The sequence below is a fragment of the Peromyscus eremicus genome, chromosome 17, assembly GCF_949786415.1.
Source record: "Peromyscus eremicus chromosome 17, PerEre_H2_v1, whole genome shotgun sequence".
Taxonomy (NCBI): Eukaryota; Metazoa; Chordata; class Mammalia; order Rodentia; family Cricetidae; genus Peromyscus; species Peromyscus eremicus.
This window is the reverse complement of record NC_081433.1, coordinates 32,335,217-32,358,774: the sequence shown is the minus strand read 5'-3', so window position 1 is coordinate 32,358,774 and position 23,558 is coordinate 32,335,217. Positions and strand designations below refer to the sequence as shown.

Below are 23,558 nucleotides of genomic sequence, written 5' to 3'. Positions count from 1 at the left end.
GATTTTAAACACTAATCCTTGGCTGGGTTAGTAATAATAAGACACCATATTTGCTGGATAGGGAGAACTTCTTGCAGAAGTGTTTCCTGTATGAGGCTGTGGCAGCCTCTGTGCAAGTTTGGGGTTCAGATACTGTCTTTTGTGATAGATACTTGCAAGCAACAACAGGCAAGAAACATTCCTTCATAAATGTACAATTTTGTGTTTATAAGCGTTGACAAAGCCATTCCATTTTGAGTATGACGACATCCATGTTTCTTTCACAGGACTAAAGGAGGGCTGTTTTCTTTTTTTGTTGTTGTTGTTTTTGGTTTTTGTTGTTGTTGTTGTTTTTCTGGAGCTGAGGACCCAACCCAGGGCCTTGAACTTGCTAGGCAACCGCTCTACCACTGAGCTAAATCCTCAACCCGTTTTTGTTGTTTTTTTTTTTTTGAAAAAACAAAGGTCATACAGACGTTGTGTCTGCGGTGGGTGGTTTGGAATGGGAAAAAGTTATAACATCATGGGAAAGATTGGAGGAGGCAAAAGAAATAATGTACGATGCTAGATCAAGAACCTACACAGAAAGACGGATTAAGTTAGTCTTCCACGTCAAGACCAAAGTCTCTTCAGCGCTTGTAGTAGGCGACAGCACTTAACAATACACACTGTGTGTCATACCCTATTGTTTCCTCTGCATTACTCAAGGCTCCCAGGTGAAACAATACAATTAACAACCCTGGAACTGAAGTATTCGACGAAGCTGCCCCGAGGGCAAGGCGCTGACCCACGCCTCCACAGAACACAGATCCCGGATCCTCCACGCAGGCTCAGCGGCTTGGAGCATCGGGCTTTGTCCGCTGCAAAAACTGGGGGCGAGCAGACGTGATCGGTTCAACACTTGCCTCATCAAACCCCAGCCCTGTCTCTCTCTCTGCAGCCTCCGCGACAGGAAGCTGTTGGAGACCTTCCCGTCCACCAGGGGGCCCCCCTCTGTCCGCTTGGCCTGCTGGGGGGGGGGGGGGGGAAGAATCCCAACATCCGGGACTTCGCCGCGGGAACCGCAAACACGCTGGCGCGGCCGGACCCTCCGCGGCCGCCGTAGCGGCTCGATCACAGTAAACAGGAAGCGGGAGCCTCCGTAGCGCTGAGTTGAAGAAGGCGGAGGACCCGTGCGGGACTCCCTCGTCTCCCGCCGGCCGCCGTTCGAGCCCGCTCTCCGTCCTTCTCCACGTCCTCCTCCCGGTCCGCAGGAACTCTGCCGCCTCCGAGTGCCGAACCATGGCCGAATACTCGTATGTGAAGTCCACCAAACTCGTGCTCAAGGGTACGAAGGCCAAGAGGTGAGGCGGAGCTCGGGCGGGAAGTCTCGGTTCTCGGCGCGTCCCAGCCAGGACCCGGGGTGGCCGCCCCCGTCACGGCCTCCCCGAGATGCCGCTGCCTGACAGAGGAGCCCCCGAAACAGGGAGACCAGTTGCCCGTGGGGCTCCATGCTTGGGGACCGTCCCTGCAAGGGTGACTTGCTTTAGGACCTTGGGTGTGGGTGTCGGCTCGGATGCCGACCGCACGCACCAGCGACGAAGACTGACGGTTCGTCTGCTCATTCATCAAGAGCTCAGATTTGTTGTTGTTGTTGTTATGTTTCTTGCATCTCGAGACTGTCAAAAGAGTTGACGAGAATTGCAGGAGACAGCCAGCGCAGACTGGAACGGCCAAGTGAGGGCGTGCTGGTGGTGATTTGTATAGTCCGCTCTTTAGAGAAACAGACCTGCCCATTGGTATCTCCGTCCTCTTTTGAAAGATTTGGCCCAAGTTGTGCACTTCTTTCCTGGATCACTGGTAACGCAGTTTCAGGAGGTACTTGTCAAGGGAGCCCCGTGCCTCTGAGAACTGCTGCTGGAGTGTGGCATCGTGAAGAATGTGTCCTGACCGAATCTGAAACTGTGTGAAGTAGCTGCAGGGAGAACAGAATTAGCTTCTGAAAACTTTGTAGTTAAGATGCAAAGAAGACAGACATTATTAAAACCAGGATAGCATTTCCATGTTTCAGAATGTGTTCTTTTTGGGTGTGTGTGACAGGGTTTCTCTGTGTAGTCCTGGTTGTCCTGGATCTCTCTCTCTCGCTGTAGACCAGGCTGACCTCGAACTCAGAGATCTGCCTTCCTCTACCTCTAGAATGCTGGGATTAAAGGTGTGAGCCACCACGCCCGACTCAGGATTTGTGCTAAGCACTTTGGATAATCGTTTTTCCTCTAAGATCTCTTTGTGTTTTTCGTTTATGGAGCTGTAATTCATATACCATAAACTCCTCCTTTTAAAATATACAGCTAATGAGTTAGTATATTTATGAGTTCACCACTATGTATGTATTTTTACCACTCTAAAGTAAACCCCTTAACCATTAAACAATTATACCCATCTGCCCCTCCTTCCAGTTTCTGTCAACTGCTTTCAGCCTATAAGGATTTGCTGATTAATATTTATGTCAATGGAATTATACAATACATAATCTTTTGTGTTTGCCTTCTTTCACTTAGGTTGCTGTTGAGACGATGTCTCACTGTGTAGCTCTGGCTAGCCTAAACTCACAGAGATCCACCTGCCTCAGCATCCCACATGCTGGAGTTGAAGGCATACCTCACTTATTTCACTTAGTTTTGAGGAACATCCATATTGCAGTGCAGTGTATTTGTTTTGTTTTGTGGCTGTATGATTTTCTTTTGTATGTCGTTAGCATGTTTTGTTCTTCATTTAATGAACATTTTACACTAGTGATAATGCTATCAATATTCTATTTTTTTGTGGACATGCTTTTTTCATTTTTCTTGGAGATATATGGAAGTAGAGTCACCTCAGTATTATTTATAGTAACTCAGCGTTTAGCTTTTTGAGAAATATTTTCCAAAGAGGTTGTCTTAGTTAGCGGTTCTATTGCTGTGATAAAACACCCTGACCAAAGGTGTGGGGGTGGAGAGAGGGTTTGTTTCAGCTTACCTCTTGTAGTCCATCATCCAGGAAAGAGAAGGCAGGACCCAGTGTAGACGCCGTGGAGAAATGCTGCTTACTGGCTTGCTCAGCCTGCTTTCTTACACAGCCTGGACCACCAGGCCACAATGAACTAGGCCCACCTATGTCAATCATTAATCAAGGAAATGCCCCCATAGGTTTGCCCACAGGCCAAATCTGGTGGGGATATTTGTTCAGTTTAGGTTCCATGTGCCCAAATGACTCTAGCTTGTGTTAAGTTGACCAAAACACTAGCCAGAGCAGAGGCTGGACCACTTTTCATTCTTCAGCAATAGAAGGTTCAAAGCCACTCATAATCCTCATAGAAACTCTTAAGAATTTGTCTTCATGCCGGACGGTGGTGGCGCACGCCTTTAATCCCAGCACTCGGGAGGCAGAGCCAGGCGGATCTCTGTGAGTCCGAGGCCAGCCTGGTCTCCAAAGCGAGTTCCAGGAAAGGCGCAAAGCTACAGAGAAACCCTGTCTCGAAAAAACAAAAAAAAAAAACAAAAAAAAAAAAAGAATTTGTCTTCATTATTATCCTCCTAAGTGGGGAAAGTGATTGATAGATTAGTTTTGTTGGTTGATTAATTTGGGGAATTTGTTTTTGTTTTTGTTTTGTTTATATCGCAGAGTAACAGGGACTGTAGATTATTATTTTAAATGTAACAACATGGACACAGGGCCAGAAGCAACTTCTCAGTATTTATAATATAATATGTCTGTAAATTTTTAAAAATCATTTGTCTATAAATCAGTATATAGCTTGCACGACTCCTCTGAGTGTTTATCTCATAATTTTCAACACATATATCAATATGTCCAAACTCATGTATGTATCTTTTTTTTCCTTTAGTAAAAAGAAGAAGAGCAAGGATAAGAAGAGGAAACGGGAAGAAGATGAGGAAACCCAACTTGATATTGTGGGTGAGCCACTTCAGTTCTCTATTGTTTGAAACGTTAGCGTCTGTTGATGGTTATGTTCCATTTGAAGTGTTCGCCTCATTAGAACGGGTGACTTGCTTGTCAGAGCCTTCAGTTTGAAAGCTCACTAGATGTCACTGTTGTTCTTATCATTAGAACAGCTAAGTAGAACTTCAAATGCCTGTCACACCAAAGTATTGCTTACCCAAGTACGTTTACACATGATTTTCTTTGGAAGTGCATGAATTTCAGTAAAAAGTCTGCAGTTTCTTTGTTTCCAATGGAAGTATAATCTGGTAAACTAATTATTTTGTACCCTGAAGTGAATGAATATCCTAAACACAATAGAACATCAAGGTACCCTATAAATGGTACTAGAAATAGCCTGTCCCAAATCCATAACCAAATATGTTTTTGTTTTTTGTTTTTGTCTTTTGTATATCTAGCTATACGTTAAGTCAAATTTCTATATTTTGTATAATGTTTAAGGGTCCAGCCTTAAATATATACAGTTCCAGGGGCCCAGGAGAGACGCTACCATCGGAGCAGGAATGAATCCAGTTTCTCAGAGCTCTTTCATTCAATTCATTTATTCATCAGTCACCATCATTCAGTCACCAGTTCAACTCTCTCCCGTCTCTTCATTTCCTTGGTTCCTTTCATTCTTTCTAACCTCCTTCTCCCAGGACTGGCCTATATCTTATCCCAAGCAGCAACACCTCATGTCTTGTGTACAACACAAGATTGTAGGGGTCCCGCTAGAGGCTTCCTGGCAATTATATTTGCAACCCAAAAGGGGAGAGATAAGAGTGGAGTCAGTTAGTAGTTGGGATAAATCAGAAAAGGAATTTATGTGCTAGAAATATATCCTTACTGCGGTTAGGTGAAGGCATTACAAGTCTATCGTAAATGTGTTCAACTGTAAACTTACAGGTGATAGGGTAGGGAGAGTCTGTAGGTCACTAAAAGTTAAAACTGTGAATTTTTTCCTCTGCCGCCAGTTTCCTGACAGGGTGGGGGAAAGTACTGATAGCTAGTCAGTCTGTATCACAGCCTGAAACTGGTAAGAGGAAAGCCCTTTTTGATCATAGAGGTTCTCTGGGGTGGTGAGAGAGAGAGAGGAGGGGGAGGCTTTGATTAACAAAGCTTGTTAGTCTAGTGGGTAGGCATAGATGTAATAAAGGATTTAAAGAAGATAGGCAATGGTGCAGAAATTATATGGGAAACCTCATATCATTTGAAAAAGTGATTCTAAAATAACAAAATTCTATAATTAGGGTCAGAATCAAGAGTAGATACATGAGTGTTGATTTGCAAATTTTTAGGATAGGTGAGTATTTAATAATATTAGAATGTACCAAAATTTCCTAAATGGTTTTGCTGTTGTGCGTCCTTGATAACAAGTAGTCCTTTCTCCCACTGGGTGCCCTTTGTTCTCTTTATAGTGCTTTTCTGGTGAGCTGGTCACTAGTTCTCCTCAAGCCTGTTAATTGTTTCTCACATGGTTACTACCTTTGAGATCTTTATTTAGCTTATCCCAGCATCATGACAAACTTGTACTTTTCCTTTTAGACATACTGTAGTTTAGGATTTTCTTTTTTCCTGGTTTTATCATCCACATCGGTTGATTGTATAGTATAAGATAGGACTCGGGTTGGGTTTGCTTTTGTTTGTCCTGTTTACAACCAGTTCCAGCCTCCTCTTGAACAGTTAGTTACCTTTCGCCATGAAATGGCTATTTGAAAATCAATTGAGTTTCTGTCGGTCAGTTTCTTGACTCCCGTTCCATGTACACGTTTTTCTGTTATATATTTGTCTTTATTACTTTCACTTCATGAAGTTTCCAGGTCCAGTAGTTGAGTCCTTCTACTTTATATTTCCTTTGATAAAATTAGCTCTTCTGAGTTTTTTATGTCCAGATAAATTTCTGAGTTAACTTACCATTTCATTTAATAAAGCCTATTGGATTATCTGAGAGCATTGTATTGCTTCTAGGTTATTTGGGATTCAGTATCTTAATTGTATATAATTTATATTTCTGTATCGACCTTGCTCTTTGAGGTATTACACTCCTCATCATTGCTATTTTTGTTTATACGAACATCTGGGGTCATGCTTCCTTTGACTATTGTTTTAATTTTCCTTTCTTCCTGTGTCTTTTCTTTCATTTACTAGCCAGGACTTTGGAAATGTTGAACAGATATGGTGAGAATAACTGTAGTTATTTCTAGTCTTCAGCAGAAAGTCTTGAGTAGTCCCCCATATAGTATGATTTTATGTTAGGATCTTCATAGGTGTTCTACCAAAATAATGAATATAGTTGACGATCTTAAAAAGAATTCTTAGTAAGTTGTAGAATTAGTCAAAGAGCAACAAAGATGTAACGTGTACCCCACTTGCCAATTGTTTTGACATATAAAAAACAGTAACTGACAACTGCAGAATACATGTTTTTTTTAAAGTGTCCCTAGAAATAAACCAAGAAAGTATATTCTCAGTAATACTGTAAATGAGACTGTGCAACAACACCTTTTGAAGGTGGAAAAGCGTAGAATGTCCTGTCCCTTCGTAAACAGAAATAACAAAGTGTTGGAGTGGATCTCAGATCCCACTTCAGTGTGTGCAGCACTAGACAGCGTTAAGCTTCGAGGTGCTGAGTTGGGTCCCCCCTACCACCCAAACCAAACAAAACTGTGATTGACTTAGGGAGCTCTGTTCATAGCACCAGCTGCTTTCTGACAGCTCAGCCCTGGGGTGATCCTGCAGCCATGAAACATGTAACATACCTCTGGCCTTTGAGTGGAGGCAACTTGAATTCCCAAGAAGAAAACACAACTGCTGTGGATAACTTTTTAGGCAGTGGAGATTTCTAAAAGTAATGTATCGTTTTTTCTACTTTGGTAGAGACTGAAAATTTTGAGTCTGTCAGAAATGTATTTTTCTGAAATTCACTATTGAGATGCTGTGTTAAAATGATTTCTTTACTATTAAATGTAGGCTTGGGGGTGGCTCAGTGGTAGGCTAGTTGCCTAGCATGCATGAAGCTTTATCATGGATGTGGGGGAAAGCATTGGTGTATGTAGGATTTGGCATTGGTCTCGGGCATCCTCGGAGGAAAGGAGAGGCTGTTGGTGAAAGCATCTCACTCTGTGGGACTCTTTTAAACATTGATACTGGAAAGTGTGTGGGATGGGGTCCGCAATCAGAGAAACTGTTCTCTTACTCCTTTGTTTCGGTTTGGTTTTTGGTTCTTTGGTGTGGGTTTGTATTTGTTTGGGTTTTGGGGTTGTTGGGTTTTTATGTTGGTTTTTTGGTTTTGGTTTTGGTTTGAGGCAGGATTTCTCTGTGTATTCCTGACAGTCATGGAACTCACTCTGTAGACCAGGCTGGCATTGAACTCAGAGATCCACCTATCTCTGCCTCCTGAGTGCTGGGATTAAAGCCATGCACCACTGCCGCCCACCTTCTTCCTCTTTGGTATCTCTGTATGTGTGAGAGTGATCCTGACTGTGACATCAGTCACGGGAATCCACCTGTGTAAACAAACAAGTGCATGCAGAGCTGGTCAACTATGAGTGAGGTTTGGGATTATGTCGATGTCAAGTGCTAACAGTTGTACAGGAGTTATGCAAGGTGGTAGGTACAATTAGGAGGAAGTCAGTGAAGGATAAACCAGGTCTCTCTGCATTGATTCTTATGATTGTCAAATACAGGCTTTTAGAAATAAGTTATAGTAAAAACAATAGAAAACCTCGAGTAACCCTGAAATAAAATGGTTAAACCTTGATTTTTGTTTTGTAGGAATCTGGTGGACTGTATCCAACTTTGGGGAGATTTCAGGAACCATTGCCATTGAAATGGATAAAGGAGCCTATATCCATGCACTGGACAATGGCCTTTTTACACTGGGAGCTCCGCACAGAGAAGGTTTGTGTGGGACAAACAGTGATGGGAGACCCTGCCAAGGGAAACATTACAAAGCTGGTGGATGAGTCGGAGGCATGTTCCAGAGCAAGGCTGCCATCCCACTGAGCTCCTCCCCGTTTTTCCTTCCTCACTCCTGCTATTGAGAGCTATCTTTTTCCAGAGTAAGCATTTGAAGCATTCTGACTACTGTCAGAAGAACCCTGTGGAAATTAAAAATAGCATTAAAATCACATTAAAAATTGCACTTATGCTGGGCAGTGGTGGCGCACATCTTTAATCCCAGTACTCGGGAGGCAGAGGCAGGCGGATCTCTGTGAGTTCAAGGCCAGTCTGATCTACAGAGTGAGATCCAGGACAGGCACCAAAACTACACAGAGAAACCCTGTCTTGAAAAACCAACAACAACAAAATTTTTTTTTTTTACTTATAAGTGAAAAGAAAGAAGAAAATCTAATTGAACCAGAAGTTTGAAGTTTTGTTGTTTTGGTTTCTTTTCCCTTCAGAATTGGGTATAATTAACAGACATTTAGACATTTCTCCTTATTGTGGAAGCACCACAGAAAATGAAGTAAGTGGAAAGTAAGAAGGTGTATGATTTGGCCAGAATGGATGTTCCTTGAGTAAACAAGAGCATTTAGTATTTCACATACTGTTATTCATGTACTGTGTTTTAAAACAGGAGATTGTATTAGAAGTGGCTAAACAAGTTATGCCAGCCTGTCTTACAAAGTACATGAAGTCACCATCTAACAGTGGCTTGCTAATATAGATAGTGTGTCCAAATATCTCAATATCCTTACCTGTAACTTTAGGGGGAAAACTAGTTTTCAAAGCATAAAATAGCTTTATGTATATATTTACAGCAAATGTTGTATATTTCCATTTTTGTTTTCCTATAGTTGATGAGGGCCCCAGTCCTCCAGAGCAGTTTACTGCCGTCAAATTGTCTGATTCCAGGTAAGCTTTCCTTGAACTGTATTTAAAAGCCTTAAAATTTAACTTCACTTAACCATGCATGGTAATGCATGCCTTTCATACCTATCTCATACCATAGGAGACAGAATCAGAAGTATCAGGAGTTCAAGGCCATATTGGCTGTATAATGAGTTTGGGGCCAGCCTTGGCTACATGTAACCCTGTCTCAAAAAATAATAATAATAATTTCACTTAAGTTTAAAAAAAAAAAACTACACTATTAGTGAATACAAGATCTTTTTTTTCTTTTCCTTTTCTTTTTGAGACAGGATCTCTCTACAGAGCCCTGGCTGTATTGGAACTCGATCTGTAGACCAGGCTAGCCTCGAACTAACTGAGATCAGTCCACCTCTGCCTCCTTATTGCTGGGACTAAAGGTATGCACATGGTGTTTCATTAGGGCACAAGATGTTTTATTTACATCACATATACATTGTCTGAAGATAATTTTGCAAAGTGTGTCACTGTTCCTGAATTTGGCTGTGACTAATCACAGGCAGCCATCTGGCATTATCCACGTGTGGCCTGGTGTCTTCGCTCAGAAATTTGGGATTTTGGAGGTTTGGGGATTAGGGATATTTAGCCTGTACTACGTATGTAGATACTCTCAATATATACTACTCGTCTAAAAAAAAAATAAATAAGAGCTTAAAGATGAAAATTAATAATGTCAAAGACCAAATTAAATAGATGAGAAAGAGAGAAAGAGCATGAGAAGAAAATAAACATAAAATAAAATCTGCTAGTAATACTATCATGTATAGATTTGCAATCAGAAGAGACATATTAGTCATGGTGGCAGATACCTGTCATCCCAACTTGAGAAATTGAGTGTCAATGTTCTAGTAGTAGTTACAGCAACAAAATAATGTTTTATATTATCATCAATCCCCAACTGAGTATGAAGTCAATTCAGCATCCCCAGAGATTGGTTGACAAATAAAAATCAGAAATCATTATTTTTAAAATCAAATTTAAAATAATAGCTTTTATATTTCTTTGAAAGACTTAGGAGTAAAGCAAAGGAACAGAATGTCAGTCAGTAAACTTCTTTATAGTTACAAACAAGACTATTATGAGCGGTAGAAAATGAGGAAAGTATTGCACCAATCTCCATATGCAGTGAGTGGTTCCTTGGAGGTATATCTGCTTTGAGTCATAATCCTGATGACATCAGTAGAGAATGGGCACACACCAGGTAGTTTTGAAGTGGGAAAAGAAAATAAGAACATGCCGGTGTCATTCTCTCTAATAACTATCATGCAAAGTATATACAGTACTATTTTTCCCATATTGTGTTTTTCAGCATTTTTAAAGTACTTAGTTACTTTTCTTGTCTGAGACCTGACAAGAAACAACTTAAGGGAAAATACTTTGGGTTTTGGTTTAAGAGGGTAAAGTTGGTCTTGGCAGGGAGTGTGTCTGGGACTCCGTATCTCCAGGTATCATCACAATTTTATGTACTCTGGAATCCCAGCTCATAAGACGGTCTCACTCACACTCAGAGTGTGTATTGCCTCCTTAGTTAAACCTCGCTGGAACCAACCCCAAAGACACCCAAATCAGTCAAGCTAACAATGAAGACATATATCAGTTTTCTTTTTCTTTCTTTTCTCTTTTTTTTTATAGATATACAGGGTTTCACTATGTAGCTCTGGCTGGCCTGGAGCTTGTTAAGTAGACCAGGGTGGCCTCTAACTCAGGAGATATTCACCTGCCTTTGCCTCCTGAGCACTAGGACTAAAGGCACATTGCCACCATACCCAGGGTATACTTTTTCAAAATTACAAGATTAAAATAATTTATTGACTAGATGCATAGCTTAGAACAGTGGTTTTCAACTTGGGGGTTGAACAACTCTTTCACAGGGGTCACACCACATAGCCTGCATATTATTACGACTCAAAACAATAGCAAAATTGCAGTTATGAAGTAGCAACAAAATAATTTTATGGTTGAGGGTCACCACAACATGAGAAACTAAATTAGAGCGTTACAGTGTTAGGAAGGTTGAGAACTGCTGCCTTAGAGCACACCCCTTCTCCTCAATAAAATCTTAATTTGAGGTGAGAACCTAAGTTCTTATAGCCTTTTCTTGAAAGCAAGTTAACAAACTGTAGAGTTTTAATATCTGGTGGGAGTCAGCCTGGGCTCCTAAAAAACACCCTGTTTTACAATCATAAGTTGATAACTTTCAATCCAGTGGCTTCCTTTTCTAAAGATAAATCAACAATTTTATATATAAAACAGAAATCAGTAAGACTGTATAATAGCATAAAAGGTGACTTTTATACATCTATGATAGGATAATGCATTTGGAAAATGATTGCTGTATAATGTAAGATACTGTATAATAATTATATTAGAAAGCAAAACATAAGATTATAGAGAATATGGTGACCATTGTAAACATGTCTGGATTTATTAATGTATATGCATATATGTATACACACAGATACATAAGTATACATAATATACTCTACATTTTATCATTAAAGTCTTACTCTTAATTTTTAACATTTATCTTTTTTATTAAACCAAAGAATTGCCCTGAAGTCTGGCTATGGAAAATACCTTGGTATAAATTCAGACGGACTTGTTGTTGGGCGTTCAGATGCAATTGGACCAAGAGAACAGTGGGAACCAGTATTTCAAGATGTAAGTATTGTCACTTAGAAGGGTGCTCCACCAATTTAAGAAAACGTCATTATCAGTAAAAGCACATTCTCTAAAATTAATAATAAAACAAAAAAGGATAGATTGTAATAGTGTTATATGTTAAATTGAAAACAATTAGAAGAACTTATAACCCTGTAAAGATGTCAGAACAGTGCAACAGAAAGGAATACCTTCCTCATTCTGGTCTCCATCCACCATTGAGGCCTTGTTGTCTTGTTTTCCATGAAAAGATTAGGACTCTTGCATTTAAGTGTTGGGGTTTTAAAAAAGAAGCAAATCCCCGGGTGTTTCAGGAGCATCTTCTTCACATAGGTTGGTTCAGAACCCTTAGAGACTGACAAGAGAGCAGTGAGGGAGCTAATGCTGCATTATGACAGCTGTGCATAGACTAGTAAACCATGGTCCATTGAGATAAACACCCTTTGGACAGCTCTGAGTCTCAGTTTGTGAAAGTCAGTATAAACAAGTTTCATTAAAGATACATCAACTTTAGTAAATACTCAGTTGTAATGTATTGAAAACTGTAAAGAAGAGCCAGAAGAGAAATTCGGTAGCTGTCCAGCAACAGTGGTGTGTGCATTTCAGCGTAGCAAGCATCAGGGCTGGAGAGGTGGCAAGCACACCTGCAGCATCAGTGTGAGGACCTGAGTTCAGATTGCAGCAACCACAGAACAGATGGATGAAGAAGCTGCATGTGCCTGTAACCCCAGTGCTGCCTCAGAGACAAGAGGGTCGCTTGGGCCTGCTGGCTGCCAGCCTGACTCCAGATTCCCTGAGCCCCTTTTCAAAGGAGTAAGACATAGTGTAATGAGTAGGACACCTGGTCTGTTGTTTTGAACAAATTCTCAATCATTCGATTTTACCAATAAAGACTTGGGAGCCAGATGCTGGGATGAAAGCCTGCTAGCTGAGAGAGGCAGAGAAAGCACCCAGCTGACCGACCTTCCTCTTCTGTTGATGTTCTAGAAACCTTCCTCTTCTCCTTTCTCTCTCAAACTGCATGTCCCTCCCTTCTACTTCCTATGTGTCTCTCTATCCGTCCTCCTGACTCCCTCCTACTCTCTATGGTTTTTTCTTAATAATCCTATGTACACTTCCTGTCAACTGGTTGCTTGCTCTGCCTCTTGACCTATGGTTGACTTTATTCAACCCTGTTTACAATATTCAAGCAGGAAACTCTTGGATTAAAGGTGTGTGCTAGGGCTGAGCTATACCACAGCTAGAAACAGGTTTTTCATGGTAAATAATGAAATCTCGGGGTTCACCGTGTGATCAGATATCCTACAACAGGTGTCCTCCAGCCTTCACATGTACAGGAGCATGCACCCTCATACACACACACACACACACACACACACGTGCATACGCCTCATACACATACACTACATTTAAGCACACAGAGACCAAAAATAATGATATAATAATACTTATACGATGCCTTGGTGCATTCTGTTCTCCCAAGATGAGGTAATTGATCCTTTCCTTCATCTCCTAGGATAAAATCTTGAGTTAGTGACTGGCAAACAGTTATGGCCATATTGTTGTGAGAAACACATTTTGACATCTCATGAGCAAGAACTGTACTCAAGAGTACTTATTTATTTTTTGGGTTTTTCTCTTTTATTGAAAGTAGTTTTTTTTTCATACAATATATTCTGATTATGGCTTCCCCTCCCCCTACTTCTCCCAGTTCCTCTCTACCTCCCCTTCCATCAGAATCCACGCTCTTTCTATTTCTCCTTAAAAAACATCTTAGGAGCAAAAATAAAATAAAATATAATACAATAAAACAAAAACAAACACTGGAATTGGACAAAACAAAAGAACAGAGCCAAAAAAAAAAAAAAAGCACAAGAAACACATAATAGAGACACACATGTTCACACACACAGGAATCCCATGAAAACAGGAAACCAGAAGCCGTAATAGATAAGCATTGGACCTGTAAGGTTAAAAAAGGAATGCTCTGACTCAACATTATGAAACAGAGAACCTCCAAAGATGCCATTGAGTTCATTTTGTATCGGCATCTACTGTTGGCATGTACAATCCTTTAAGAATGGATTGTTTCCCCCAGTGAGACTCCTCCCTTAGAGAACACTAATTTTTCTTTTGCGAGTGGTTACCAAGTAGAGATAGCTTTTGGTTTAGGGATGGGGGCATGTGCCCACTCCACCTTTCAGCTCTAGGACCCCATCTGGTGCAGACCTCTGCAGGCCCTGTGCATGCGGCCAGTCTCTCAGTTCACATGTGCAGCAGTCATGCTATGTTCAGAAGGCCTTGTTTAGTTGTGTCCTCTATTTGGCTCTTACCTGCTTTCCACCTCCTCTTCCATAGAGTTCACTGAGCCCTGAGGGGAGGGATTTAATGGAGATACCCCATTTAGGACTGGGTGTGTCAAGGTGTCTCACTCTCTACATATTGTCTGGCTGTGGGTCTCTGTGTTTTTTTCCCATCTGCTTCAGGAGGAAGCTTTCTCTGATGATGGCTGAGCAAGGTACTGATCCATGATTATAGCAGAAGATCATTAGACATCATTATATTACTACATCCCTTTAGTTTTCCGATAGGTCCCTGGCCTATCTACTCTCAGGTTCTTGGCCACCAAACAGCATTGAGTTCCATCTCATGGAGTGGGCCTTAAATTAAATCAGATATTGGTTGCTTGCTACTCCCACAGGCTTTGTGCCACAGTTACACAGGTGTATCTCACAGGCAGGTCATCATCAGATAAAGGATTTGTAGCTGGGTTGGTGTTTACTTTTCTCCTTTGATAGCATGCAGACTACCTTTCAGTACCATGAACACTGATCCACAGGAGATGAAGCTCTAGATAGGAACCAGCTCGACTCCTCCATGTTCAGTGAGTTATGTAGGTGTTGTCTTCAGTAATAAAGGCCTTGCCATCATTTTGTCAAGAGCAACCAATAACCCTGGTGCTAGCCTGAGTTGTTATTGGCCAACACCTTTATTATATATAACCCATTCCCAGTCCTGGAAGCTCTCTTTGATGATGAAAGATGTCCAGTTGGTGATTTCGTTTAGGTCACCTTTATATATGTGTATATTTTAGGAAGCTTCTACTGTAGTGGGCCTCCATATGACCCCTCAAATGGCCCTTAGTTTTAGCTGTTTCTCCCTGTGTTCCCTCCTGTTCCCCATTCTAGTCTCCTACCCCTCAGAACTAATTATTCTGTTCTTAGAGTTTATAACTATCCTCCCTGGGGAGATCTGTCTCTCCTCCCAGTCCCTTACTCTATACCTAACCTCTGGGGTTACATGGATCATAGCTTGTTTATCAGTGAATTAATAGCTAACATCCACATATAAGTGAATACTGTATTTTTCTTTCTAGGTCCGAGTTACCTCACTCAGGATGATTTTTTTCTAGTTCCATCCATTTACCTGAAAATTTCATTTTTTTAATGGCTGAGTAATATTCTGTTGTATAAATGTACTGCATTCTTCTGTTGAGGGGCATCTAGACTGTTTTCAATTTCTGACTGTTATAAATAGAACAGCAATGAACATGGTTAAATAAGTGTGTCTGTAGTAGGATGAAGCATCCCTTTGGGTTTGTACCCAACAATGATCCAGCTTGATCTTAAGTTAGATTGATTTCTACCTTCCTGAAGAACTGCCACACTGATTTCCATAGTGGCTATACAAGTTTGCATTCCTACCAGCAATGGGTGTTTCCCTTACTCCACATCCTCCCCAGCATGAGCTGTCATTTGTTTTACTGATCTTAGCCATTCTGACTGGTGTAAGATGAAATCTCAAAGGAGTTTCGATTTGCATTTTCCTGATGACTAAGGGTGCTGAACATTACTTCTAAGTGCTCCTCAGCCATTTAAGTTTCTTTTATTGAGAATTTTCTCTTTAGATCTGTACCCCATTTTTTAATTGAGTTGTTTTCTTGATGACCAGATTCTTGAGTTCTTTATATATTTTAGACATTAGCCATCTATCAGATGTCTAGTTGGTAAAAATCTTTTCCCATTCTGTCAGCTGCCACTTTGTCCAAATGATGGTGTCCTTTGCCTTACAGAAGATTTTCAGTTTCGTGAGGTATCATTTATTAACTGTTAATCTTGGTGCCTGTGCTAATGGTGTTCTATTCAGAAAGTCTTCTCTGCCAGTGAGTTCTAAGCTATTCTCCAATTTCTCCTTTATCAGACTCAGTATATCTGGTTTTATGTTGAAGTGTTTGATCCACTTGGACTTGAGTTTTGTGCAGGGTGATAAATATTGATCTATTTGGATTCTTCTACATGCAGCTGTCCAGTTTGACCAGCACTATTTGTTAAAAATGCGCTTTTTTTTTCCAGTTTGTAATTCTGGCTTTTTTTTTTTTTTTTATGAAAAATCAGGTGTCCATAGATATGTAGATTAAGTCTGAGTCTTCAGTTCTATTATTTTGATGAACAAATCTGTTTTTGTGCCAACATCATGCTTTTTTTTTTTTTTTTTTTTTTTTTTTTTGGTTTTTCGAGACAGGGTTTCTCTGTGTAGCTTTGCGCCTTTCCTGGAACTCACTTGGTAGACAGGCTGGCCTCGAACTCACAGAGATCCGCCTGGCTCTGCCTCCCGAGTGCTGGGATTAAAGGCGTGCGCCACCACCGCCCGGCTATCATGCTGTTTTTATTACATAGGTCTGTAATACAATTTGCGATCGGGGATGGTACTTACTTTCAGGAGTTCCTTTATTACTCAGGATTGTTTTCATTATCTTGGGTTTTGGTGTTTCCACATGAAGTCGTGTGGATCTGTGAACATGGGAGATCTTTCCATCTTCCAGTATCATCTTCAGTTTTTTTCTTCAATGTCTTATTAAAGTTTTTTTCATACAAGTCTTTACTTGCTTTACTTGGTTACACTCCCCCAAGATATTTTATATTATTTCAGGTTATTGTGAAAGGTGTTGTTTCCCTGATTTCTTTCTCACACTGTCATTTGTAAATAGGGCTGCTGATTTTCCTGAATTAATTTTGTATCCTGCTACTTTGCTGAAAGTGTTTACCAGTTGTAGGAGTTTCCTGTCAGAATTTTTAGGGCCACTTAAATATACTATTATATCATCTGCAAATAAAAATACTTTGACTTTTTCCCTTGCTGTTTGTATCCGCTTGGTCTCCTTCAATCATCTTATTGCTCTAACTAAGATTTCAAGTACTATATTTAATAGATTTGGAGAGCATGGGCAACCTTATCTTGTCATTTTAGTAGAAATGCTTTGAGTTTCTCTCTACTAGGTTGATGTTGTCTATAGGCTTGCTGTAAACTGCCTTTATTATTTTAAAGCATGTACCTTGTATCCCCAATCTCTCCAGGACTTTTATCATGAAAGGGTTTAGATTTTGTCAAAGTCCTTTTCTGCATCTAATGAGATGATTATGTGACTTGTTTTTCAGTCTTTTTATATGGTAGATTCCATTTATCAATTTACCTATGTTGAACCATCCCTGCATCTCTCAGATGGTGCCTACTTGATCATGATGCATGATCTATTTGCTGTGTTCTTGGATTTGGTTTGCAAGTATTTGGTTGAGAATTTTTACATCTGTGTTCATAAGGGAAATTGGTCTGTAACTCTCTTTGTTGAGTCTTTATGTTGTTTAGGCTCACAGTAAACTGTGGCCTCATAAAAAGAATAGGGCAGTGTTTCTTTTGTTTCTATTTTGTGGAATGATTTGAGGGATACTGGTATTGACTCGTCTTTGACTGGTAGAACTCTGAATTAAAACCATCTGGCCCAGGTTTTTTATTGCTGTTGGTTGGTTGGTTTGTTGGTTGGTTGGTTGGTTTTGATTGGGAGGCTTTTAATGGGTGCTTCTATTTCACTAGGGGTTCTAGGTCTGTTTACATTGGGTTTTTTACCCTAATTTAACCTTAGTAGGTGGTCTATATTGAGAAAATTATTCATTTCTTTTAGATTTTCCAATTTGGTGGAGTACAGGTTCTTAAAGTATGTCCTTATGGGTCTCTGAATTTCTTTGGTGTTTGTTTTCCTCTTTAATCTTGTAAATTGGATATTCTCTCTCTGCCTTTTAGTTAATTTGGCTAAGGGTTAATCAATCTTACTAATTTTCTCAGAGAACCAACTATTTGTTTCATTAATACTTTGTATTTGTTTGTTTGTTTTTATTGATGTCAGCTCTGAGTTTGATTGTTTCTTGCATCTACTCCTTTTGGGTATCATTTCTTCTTTTTGTTCTAGAGGTTTTATTTAATACAAATCAGTATAATCATAAACATTCAACCCCTAAAAGTATGCCATTCTACATAAAATTCCCTCTAGGTCAAAGGCTAGCTTTTTTGGTTAGGTTTTTTTGTTTGTTTGTTGTTTTGTTTTGTTTTAATTTTTTCGAGGCAGGGTTTCTCTGTGTAGCTTTGGAGCCTGTCCTAGAACTCACTCTGTAGACCAGGCTGGCCTGGAACTCACAGAGATTATTGCATATTATCCATAAGTTTTATTTTCTTTAAAGATAATTTTTAACTTAACTAATGAGTTGTATCTTCAGAGATAGGAATTAAAGAACGAAATTAATTTTGTGTAGGTAGAATGCTGTCCTGGGGGAAGAAAGTAAAAGACGATGTACGTGCTCTACCACTGAGCTAGTCTCCAACCTAATAGAAAGACACACTAACAACGTTTATTGTGATAATGTTGAGTATCAAGATTTGGGGTGACTTTGGTTTCCCTTCTATATGCTTTTGTATTTTCCAGGATTTCTCTAAATTCTTTTTGATTTTAGAATTGGGGAGAAAATTTTAAATTAGCATAGTATTCATAGCTTGATTTTTTTTTCTTTTTTCTTTGTTTTATTTAGGGGAAAATGGCTTTATTAGCCTCAAATAGCTGCTTTATTAGATGTAATGAAGCAGGTGATATAGAAGCAAAGAATAAAACAGCAGGAGAAGAAGAGATGATAAAGGTAAACACCTACAGGCTGGTAGTGACGTCTGAGAAACGTTGGGCAGCCGCCGACCGTCTTTCCAGACCTAACACCCTCTTCTGTGCTTTAGTGATCCACGTGTGTTTTAACTGTCACAAGTCCAGTGATCACGTCTTAGTTGTTGAATGTAATCGAGAAATTACTGATCAAAGCTTCTCTGCTGCTCTGCTAATACGTCATTTTTAAGATAGATAATGTGTTCGAAAGCATGTAAGTTCCTAAGTAAAAGCCTCCAAGGCTTGTGTCTCCCACCTGCACTGCTTACCCAGTTCTCATCCCGCCCTGCCTGTCCTCTGTTGTTTGCTTGACTTGGTTTTGCTGTTGCCTGCTTGCTTTATTCTCACTTTGCTTTGCTCTTGTATCTTGGAGATCCCTGTCCATGTAAATCTATATCAAAAGTCTTCTTCCTCCTTTTTATCACCTACATAGTGTTCCTTTTTAGGGATGTCCCTACCTTTATTCAGTTAGTCTTGTATAAACTGAAATGTAGATTGTTTCCTGGCTTTTGTCCTTAGAAACACTGCTGCAACACATGCCTGAATCTGCAAAATCAAAATTATAGGGCCTGTGTGCTTTTGCTAGCTACTGTGAACTTGCCTGGCAGGAAGGCTGTCCTCTTGTCCACAGCTACTTTAGCACCGGTGATGGTAGTCACTAAATAAACACAACCGTCTTAGAGCTTTTGGTCTGTGGCCCTTGGAGTTTGTTCTCTTTGGGAATACACATGCAGCCCATAAAGCGATTGTGTGTTTTACCTTGATGCAAGTCACTAACTGGAAGAGAAGTCTCCTTCTTCCAGGCAGAGTTCCCTAATACTGCTCTTTGCTTTTACTTCATTATAAATGTTATACAGGTACCTTTATATCACACTAAAATTCTCAATAAACTCCCAGGATCATCAGGTGGATGATCATCAACTGGAATCTGATGAAGTCTTATTTCAACTTACATATAATTCCAGCTGTTTCTGTAAATGATACATGTGTACGAAATCAAAAACACATCACATACCTTGAGCTTGTCTTCGTAAATCTTATTGCTGAGTTACTGTTTTCTTGGCTTGCATAAAGAAGTCATGTAGAGCCGGGCGGTGGTGGCGCACGCCTTTAATCCCAGCACTCGGGAGGCAGAGCCAGGCGGATCTCTGTGAGTTCGAGGCCAGCCTGGACTACCAAGTGAGTTACAGGAAAGGCGCAAAGCTACACAGAGAAACCCTGTCTCAAAAAAAAAAAAAAAAAAAAAAGTCATGTACAGTGCTCTTGCTTAGCAAGTGGGGAAAGGAAGATAAATGTGTAACCTGTTGGGTTCTCATCAATGTCCAGATTAGATCCTGTGCTGAAAGAGAAACCAAGAAGAAAGATGACATCCCAGAAGAAGACAAAGGGAATGTGAAGCAGTGTGAAATCAATTATGTGTATGTATTCTCCCTTCAGACTCCACTGTGACAGGAGGGTTTCTCAGGACACCTGCTAGGAAAGTACCTGAAGGACCAGAAAGTCCTACAATGGGAACTCAAGGACAGAGCCATGAGCTGAGTGCGTAAAGCTAAAGACCTTGGGTTAGTCAGCTCTCCCTTTCTTTAGCAGAGTTGCTATCTCGCCACCCAGAGGCCATTCATGTTCCAGACATGAGGATTGCAGCCAACCAACATCCCTAGAAGGAGACTTTGCAGGGCTACCCAAGCGACAGCCCTCTTGATAGATCATAAGAAATAACCCTTGTAGTAGAAAAACTGTCCATTTTTAAAGAAATACAATTAGGTTTGTTAAATGAATGGGTGGGAAAAAACTTTTAATTGTATTTGGAATTTGGTAAGAGAACACAATAAAAGTTAGAGATTTGTTTATTTCAATGAGAAATCTTTCTTAACAGAAAGAAATTTCAGAGCTTCCAAGACCACAAACTCAAAATAAGCAAAGAAGATAGTAAAATTCTTAAAAAGGCTCGGAAAGATGGATTTTTGCATGAGACACTTCTGGACAGGTAATTGTATATTTACATAATTACAACAGTTTTCAAAAGTAGTGTGTTCTTAAATTACTGTTGTTTTTAGGGTTTTTGTCTTCTTTAATCTATGTGGTAATATTATCAAAGAAGACATAAGTCAGGGGAAAGCATCTAAAAACAAACTTCTAAATTATAACCAGAATGTAAATACTTACATTCTTTTAGCTTTTCAGGTTTGATTGAAACAATTTCATAATTTTTCTGAACCAGGTCATTTCCATGGTGTAGCAATTACCATTTAACCACCAGGCCATTTCCATGGTGCAGCAGTTACCATGTTTGCCTCTCATAAATTTGCTTCCCATCATCTTCGCTTAAGAATTAGGAACAGAGCTAGAAATTTGCTTGAGTAATATCAAGAGTCTGTGTGTTCTTTTTGAGTAGTATAGGTTCCTAAAACTGAGATAAAAATTATGAATTTGTATCCAGACTAAAAGTTCAGTGAGGGAAATTGAACCTGTTTTAGAAAGGTTTGATTCAGCAGTATGCAAAATAATTATCATAACACATTATTGATATTGTTCCAATTCATTTTTATTTAAATAAGTAACAGCCTACAGTTAGCACCAAACTGAAAAAGAATCTGATAATCTCCTGTCAGTCATAAATAAGAGTGCTGTAAATCACTCTTAATCCTTCCCACTATCTGATAAATCAGTTAACGGGAGAATTTTTTTCAACCCAGAAAATTAATGTATGTGTATGGTTCTGAGAAGTCAGAAAAGGACATAAAATATAGTCAGACTGTGAACTCTGAAATAGACTAAGCTGTTTGTCTAGCAACTTTAAAACCAGTTTTAAAAAAGAATACACCGTTGCCGCCCAGTAGAAACTTAGGGCAGGCTTAAACTCATGAGTGACTAACATTCCTCTTGTGACCTGAAAAAGCTCTTAAGCCACCTCTGTTAAATATTACAAAGCAAGTTTCATAAGACCAGAATCCATTTTACATAAAAAGAAAGTTGAAAGGTAAAGTTTTAATAAGATCTTTTTAATATGAATTTTTAATACAGTAATGAAAATAGAACAATTTCCAAGCATGAGTTTTCTATTTTAGTAGCAATTGACTCTATATGGTATGTTTTACATTGATCCTTCTTTGTGTCTTAAACAGGAGAGCCAAATTGAAAGCTGATCGATACTGCAAGTGATGGAGATTATTTTGTGTTGCTTTGGTTTTTATGTTGTTGGGGGGTGGGGGTTGTCTGTCTATTTTTATCCTGAATAAAAATATTCAGTACAACTCTGCTTTTACAGAGTTCTTGAGTCCTTTTGAAATTACTGCTTAATTTAGTATCTAGTTTGACCAAGATTGATCAAGTTTAATCCAGATCCTTCATGGGATTTACTTTTCAGACAAGTGTACCCACTTAAAGGACTATAGAGCTTCTTACACTGAATTCCCTGTCATGTTACTTCAGAAAACAAGTTCCCTGCTGCTGTGACTCTTTCGGTTACTGTACTGCCTCTCTTTATCTTGGTCCAGGCTTGATCTGTACATTGAGAGGGATTTAGATAGTAAGTAAATGTAAGTAAAGCTTTGATACTCTTCCCTTCCTTTTCTTTCTTTTTTTTTTTTCTTCGTTGTTGTTGGTTGGTTGGTTGGTTTTGTTTGTTTGTTTGTTTGTTTGCCTGCTTGTTTTGTGGTCCATTAACATAATAGGGATTTTTCTGTTGTGTAGAAGGACATTTCAGGGCCAGCCTGGGTTGCATGAGACCCTGTCTCAAGGGGGGGGGGGGGGTTGGGCTTTAAAATAATGATAACCATATCACACCTGAGACACTAAGAACCCAGTACTCAGTTCTTGAGACTGGATGCCGAAATAGTTGGAATAGTGTGGGGCGTTTACCCACCACCCCCACAGTTCCCCAGAGTTTTCTTGAGTGCGAGCAGCAGGAAATATTAGATAGAAGGATTTATTGCGGAGATAAACAGATAGAAAATAAAGGATAGCCTCGAGAGGGCCTGGAACCTATTCCAATGGGCCCCGACTGTCTCTGCCCCAGGGTTTTTATAGAGACGCCAAGGGGTGGAGCAAAAGACCTCCTCCCCCAGCACAGCCAAGTGCAGACCATCTCAGACACCTGCACTCAGGCCCGTGGTCTAATCATCCTCTATGCGGACCTGCTGGGTAAAGCCACGAGGAACCTGAGAACAGGCTCCCACAGAATAGTCCCAGAATAGCCGAGAATAGCTGTCTTTCACTATGGGTTACTCATTTCATAGGTTGGGGTACCTCAGTAGTCCCCAGATCGGGCACTGGAAGCCCAGGAAATTCCCATAGAGCCTGTGGTCCCTGTTCTACAATGTAGACTTGGAAATGCTGCTTCTGCTAGTAGTGAAGAACTAGCAGTGTGAATCATCTCAACACAAGAGGGAAAGCCAAGTGACAAAGGAGACAGCCAACAGTCAGGGTGGGCCTTCCCACTTCTAGGAAATTGGGACAGCTCTTCAGGTGAGGCTCTCTACTTACTTAGCTGGTTATAATTTGTGGCAAGTTGACACTAAAATCAACTGTAATAGAAAAGAAAAAACTTTGCTAACCTGCCAGACCCTGCCTACTTTTGGAGTTTATGTTCCATGCCTCTCCAGATCGAGTCTTAGTGTCCCATCTGTAAGCACAGTCCTAGTGTCTGCGTTACCTAGAAGCTCTTGCAGGAGACTTAGTTCACCTTATCCCTGTCCCAGCAGCTGAGCATTGCCACACACTGTTCTCCAGCATCTGAGCCTTGGACTCGAAACCTAATTCTTAATCTCAGTCCAGGCTGTTGGGCTTTGTATGGGACATATTTCAGTGGCTCAGCAGGAAAAGGGTAGGGGTACTAGTAAACATACTTCTACACAGCAGCAGTCTGCCACAACCTGAAATCATCTAACCTAAAATGCCAACATTTCAAGGCTGTAAAAATCTGAAAACTGGCTCAATTGTCCGGGCTTCCCCCCCACCCCCAAGGCCACAAAGTAATAGCACAAAGTTATAGAATAAAATGACAGCCCATCTGTAGTCTACAGTATAGATTTACAGGAACCATCCTTAGATGCAAGGCTTAACAAATAGAGCATTAGACCCAAAGTTTGTATTTTTAAGAAAATCTGAAGCA

General features: G+C 40.1%; 1 protein-coding gene across 2 annotated transcripts; it reads left to right on the top strand.

Annotated features, from left to right (window-relative positions):
* The first annotated feature begins 1,085 nt into the window (after positions 1-1,085).
* On the top strand, positions 1,086-21,714 carry Frg1 (FSHD region gene 1). 2 transcript variants are annotated; one of them, XM_059244771.1, is made up of 9 exons: positions 1,088-1,322; positions 3,842-3,912; positions 7,711-7,836; positions 8,736-8,793; positions 11,355-11,469; positions 18,324-18,428; positions 19,772-19,863; positions 20,322-20,432; positions 21,571-21,714. In XM_059244771.1, exons 1-9 carry the CDS (start codon positions 1,261-1,263, stop codon positions 21,605-21,607), a joined length of 777 nt encoding a protein of 258 aa, XP_059100754.1. In that variant the 5' UTR covers positions 1,088-1,260; the 3' UTR covers positions 21,608-21,714. The 2 variants fall into 2 exon arrangements, with proteins under 2 accessions (XP_059100755.1, XP_059100754.1); XM_059244772.1 differs by lacking the exon at positions 18,324-18,428 and having other exon boundaries at positions 1,086-1,322.
* Positions 21,715-23,558: the final 1,844 nt, after the last annotated feature.